The sequence below is a fragment of the Pinus tabuliformis genome, chromosome 9 (assembly GCF_031772625.1).
Source record: "Pinus tabuliformis cultivar Carrire ecotype Pingquan chromosome 9, CPIR1, whole genome shotgun sequence".
In the NCBI taxonomy this organism is placed as follows: domain Eukaryota; kingdom Viridiplantae; phylum Streptophyta; class Pinopsida; order Pinales; family Pinaceae; genus Pinus; species Pinus tabuliformis.
The window spans coordinates 1725904342-1725909861 of record NC_142307.1 but is presented as its reverse complement, the minus strand read 5'-3'; the positions used below and the strand labels follow the sequence as shown (position 1 = coordinate 1725909861).

General features: G+C 33.3%; 1 protein-coding gene across 1 annotated transcript; it reads left to right on the top strand.

Moving 5' to 3' along the window:
• The first annotated feature begins 922 nt into the window (after positions 1–922).
• On the top strand, positions 923–3410 carry LOC149155605 (lysM domain receptor-like kinase 4). Its single transcript, XM_089440824.1, has one exon. It carries the CDS (start codon positions 1231–1233, stop codon positions 3172–3174), a length of 1944 nt encoding a protein of 647 aa, XP_089296950.1. The 5' UTR covers positions 923–1230; the 3' UTR covers positions 3175–3410.
• Positions 3411–5520: the final 2110 nt, after the last annotated feature.

Here is a 5520-nt window from a genome sequence, read left to right as displayed (position 1 = left end):
TAAGTATCTTTAACAGGGCTAAACAAGGCTTGGAAGCAGCATCTAATAGAATACAAAGTATCCTATCCAAAAAAAATTAATAAAAAGAAACAGTCTTTCCATTCATCCATGTTTGTGTGTACTCTCTTATTAGAAAGCACTGGTTAGTCAGAGAGCCTTGGCTGATCAAGTCTATAAGTCATGCCATTAAAAAGCCTCAAACCAACCAACCTTTTAACAGTCAACGATGGATAGCCTCATTTTAATTTTGGGTGGGTGGATATTGATGTGAAGGTTTTAGGATTCTTCTGACCTTCAAATTTTATAATACGATTGTCAATGTAACAAATTTGTCTCCGAAATCAATGTAGTAACTGGTGAGTGATAGATTTGGTCAATAGGATCAAATAAAATCAATTGATGGAATGGATTTTCACCCCATTCAAAATTCTCAAACCGAAAGTCTTCGTTTTCGCTGTAGAAGTTATAAAAATATGTAATGGATAGAATTTCTGGACTGAACAATATACAGGTCCGCCATTCATGGGAACAGAGAATCCGAGTAAGCCAAATTGCTGTATTCAACTTCAATTAAAGATCCGTATTAGTCACGGGATCCTAAAAATTAGAATGTTCATGTGGTACAGTAGATGTTCTGTGCGAGAGCAAGGCCTCTGGCTATGGTTATTGGTAAGAATGTCTTTGGAAAAGTTCATTCAGCAGAGATTATAAATTGTAAGTACAATGTAATAGGTCAATTATTGGTTTATTGTAAATCTTGTTTATTTAATATCTCTTTATTTTCATATTAAAAATCAGATAGAAAAATAATAAATCATTAAAAAAAACAATAAATCATTAAAAAAAAACAAGTAGTCATTCATACTACATGGTACTCAATATTTACCTTACAAATTGTTCTAAAACTGCCCAACATGATACTCAATATTTGCCTTACAAATTGCCCCCTAACTATTCTAAAAATGCCCAACACTACACCAATTAATTCATGTTTGATTTTCAGCCAGAGGGCCTCTACATGGTAAGAGTTTGGATCTTTCTCTGGCCAACATTTAATAGATTGTTAGAAGTTTAAGTTTACAGCAATTAGCCCAGATGCATTGTAGATGGACCTACCTCAGAATCCTAAGCAACAGTCACTGGGATTTAGTTGAATAATTATGGTTTGAGTTTTCAAAAGAGAACGTTTCATATGCAGCAGACCCAAAGGAGGTGATCCACCTATTGGAAATGCAAGCATTGTTGGCCATGGCGACCCTTATAGTTGAATTACTCTTCATTGTCTGGTTCACAACTTTATCATTACGAAGCGTTTCAGCACAGCAAGCCTATGCAGGAAACGAGTTGTTCGACTGTAGGGATAACTCGGCTAAAAGCTCTGGATATGTCTGTAATGGAGCTGAGAAAAGTTGTGATGCTTACTCATTATTTCATGCACGGCCTCTGTATCGGTCACTGTTCAGTATCAGCAAACTTTTCAATGTGGGTATCAGCAAATTGATGTCTGCCAACAATCTGTCCAGCACAGATACAATATTAAAGAGACACAGAGGAGTTGTCATCCCCTTCAGGTGTAGGTGCATGGGAACCCAATATCAAAGCAGTCTCAGGTATAAAGTTTTGAAGGGGGACAGCTATTTTTCATTGACTAAGACATTGGAGGGGCTGACCTCGTGTGAGGCTCTTCAGAAGCAAAATCCTGGTATCGGTTTACAGTCTTTGAGAGTGGGGGAAAATATAGTGATCCCCTTGAGATGTGCATGCCCAACAGCTAAGCAGATCAGGCAAGGAATCAAGTATCTCATGACTTATGCTTTGAAAAATGGAGATACAATGGATACTATTGCAGATACCTTCAATACATCAGAGCAAGATATAGCATTTGCCAATAAATTGCATGACACTCCCAACAGTTCCTTCTTTTCTGGCTCTCTCCTGGTGCCATTGATGAATAAACCAGTTATTCATCACACTCTGCAAGTCCCAGCAGCAGCAACTGGACCACAATCTCATCTTGGAGGCCATGTTATCAAGTCTAGAAGAAAGAAGAAGAAAACAAAAGTTGCCCTATACATTGGCATTGTTGCAGGAACACTTGCAGTAATAAGTGCAACTGGGGCAGTTTGGCTGGTCACTAGAAGGAGAACGAAGTCCCTGAAAGAACCTGCAAAAACAATTCAGTACCAGAGTCCTGTCTTGCCTAATTCAGAAGCTCGGAGTGTCTCAGGAAAATATGTTTCCAGGGATCGAAGGTCAGACCTGACAGATCTATTAATGCTTACTTACACATTGGATCAGTTGAAAAAAGCAACAGAGAACTTTAGTCCTGATTGCAGAATAGAAGGCTCTGTTTACCATGGAATATTGAGTGGTATCCCCTTAGCTATCAAGCAAACTAAGGCGCGGACCTGTGATGACTTGAGAGCTCTGTGCGAAGTTCAGCACAGTAATCTTATTAAACTTCTAGGGATCTGCAATGAGGGTGGGAGTCATTCTTACTTGGTTTTTGAATTTGCAGAAAATGGGTCTCTCAGTGATTGGCTTCATGGTGGTTTAGTCATGAAAAACAAATTCATAACCTCATGTTCACGCTTCCTGACATGGGATCAGAGGCTCCATATTTGTCTTGATGTGGCCATGGGATTGCAATATATACATGAGTACAGACAGCCCAGTTATTTGCACAGGGACATCACAAGCAGTAACATTCTGTTGAATGCAGAATTGAAGGCCAAGATTGCAAATTTCAACATGGGGACCCAGCAGAAGATTTCAGGCACTCCTGGATACATTGCTCCTGAATACCTTTCTCAGGGGTTAGTGACCACAAAGACTGATATCTATGCCTTCGGCGTTGTATTGCTTGAGATCCTATCAGGGCAACCTCCCATCATGATGAATGGAACAAAAATTCTCTTGGCTGAAACCATCGGCCCTTTGTTTGAAGCTAGCAATCCAACAGAAAAATTGAAGGGCTGGATTGATCCTTCATTGCATGAAGTATACGGCATAGAACAGGCTGTGGCCTTAGTCAAACTTGCTAAGTCATGTGTTGAACAGGATCCATCTTTAAGACCCACCATGAATGAGATTACTCAGACACTTTCAAGTTTGGGGAAGTCATCATCAACCAAAGCAGAGATACCAATTCTGACTCAGACAACATATGATTAGTACAACATCACAGGAGCATGGATGTTTTGCCCATTGCATTCAGATGTCTGTTAATTATTTTTTCATACCTGCAAAGTTTTTAGAGTTACTCTGTGAAATTACGTTCCCTGTTCGCGTGTATATTTTTGATATCCAAACAACACATTGAAATTGAATATGTGAGTGACAAAATGCCGTAACGGAATGCTTCCTGTAATTTCCAAGCTTACTTCTTTGGTGTAATGTTACTTAACGTTATATTCTGCAATGCCAACTTTATTCATTAGAAGTTCCAAGTTCCATGATTGGTAGGGTTTCATGTCAGAAATATAAATAAAAAAAATTAATGTAATAATGTTAAGTGATGGTTCTATATGTATTTGTTGATTAGTTTAAGGAATTAGTTTTATTAATAATGGTTAATGTTGTTGATTATTTGATTAATTTTGATAATAATATATCAGAGGTTTAATTTTTAAATGATTTTATTAAAAAATAGTTTAAAGATAATATGGTTTTTTAAATGTAGTAAATATTTTTGAAAATTGATTGATTCGTGTGGATTGAATTAATTCATTTAAATTTCATATATATTATATTAGATTTTATATATTAATTTTTATGAAGGAAGTAAAGTATATTATAAACAATAAAGGTAGTTATTATGCTATTATCCATAAATCTGTGATAATTTATCTTTGTTATTTAAGGAAAATCATATTATGTAGAAAAAATTGTTGTTGATTTATAAAGAAAATGGATTTCGCTGCCAAATGTTTTTAGGCCTTGCGTTGTTCACATGTTTCTTTATGTTTGAGGAAGACGAGCTCTTAGCCAAACAAAAATAGTTCAGATCTTACTCTAATACCAAAAAACAGTTATAACATAGATAGTATAAAAACCCAGTGTCCCTTATGGTCAATGCCAATATTACTTCTAGTCAAAAGCATTTTTAAATCTTACTTTAAAATAAATAACAATAACCAATTTACTTTATAATCATAAAACTTATCTATAATGAAGTAGGTGTAGGTCATAGTAACGAACTCTAATCTTATATTCAAGATCAAATACTCTATAATTACAATTTAATCTCTTACACAATTTAAATTTACTATATTATTAAATTTGTATATTAATATTTTTTCTATATGTTTTAAAGAAAAATATTTAGAAACCTATTCCAGATCAAAAGCAATTAAAATACATAGATTACATTTAATCTTATTTAAAAACCTATAATTTACACCTCCAAAAAAATTTAAAAATATATATTACATTTAATTCCAAGAAATAAAATTTCATCAATATAGTGAATTTGACTTTGGAAAAAATAAGTAATAAATAATGGAGTTGTTTTTAGTGCTACTTTTTGGAATATATGGATTCAGAGCCCTGAAAAACCCTAGGGCACTTGGATTGTACTTACCCATCAAACTTGTGATTTCAATAAATTCCTGTCAGATTTTAGAGAAAGTAAACAAAAAAACTCAAAAAAAAAAAAAATTCTAAAAACTCTCACTAAAAACAACTCAATAAATAATTATATTTCATTTAATCAAAAAAATAAAATTCTCATCAATATAGTGAATTTGAGTACAATAATAGGTTGTTTTAATTACCTACAAATTTGTTGGACCATATCTTAAAGTCAGTCGATGATGATACCTATTTGAGAGTGCACACCAATAATCTATTAAAGCTACAAAATCCCCATGAATATAGTGCATGACATGGATTTTTAATATTATTGTAATCTCATAAATGTCATTTGGTAACACATGGGCGCAGCGTATTGAGATTTACTGTATTTCATTTCTTACATGCTCACAGCTTTTGTTTTCAAATGCAATGAGTCTGCAAAATCTTCTTGATTCTATGATCCTCCTTCCTTGTATTATCATCCTCTTTCCTTTGAATTTTTTCAAATGATTCATACACAAAATGTTTTAAGCAAATTCTCGTAACTAATTGTTACTATACTCTTAGTGGTTAAGTTATTTTAAGTTGACTGGAAATAAATATGATTTTATATTTATTTTTAATGAGGTTTTAACTTCATTGTGTTGGGTGGCTATATAAATTAATAATGATCTTTTATGACATATTAGGGATAATCACTAAAGTAAATATGAAGAATTAACAATATATTTAATTGGAAGGACGAATATGAAGAATTAACAATATATTTAATTGGAAGGACGAATATGAAGAATTAACAATATATTTAATTGGAAGGACGAATAGAGGTTTTTATAGAATGAATTTGAAGATAATGTAAAAAGATGAAAAATAGGAACATGAATTAACTTTCCAAATATATAATTCTCATTTATAAAAATGGAAATCAATTGTATTATTATCTTG

Coding starts and splice junctions, on each gene's coding strand:
- LOC149155605 (XM_089440824.1), top strand. CDS start 1,231: ATGCAAGCATTGTTGGCCATGGCGACCCTTATAGTTGAATTACTCTTC.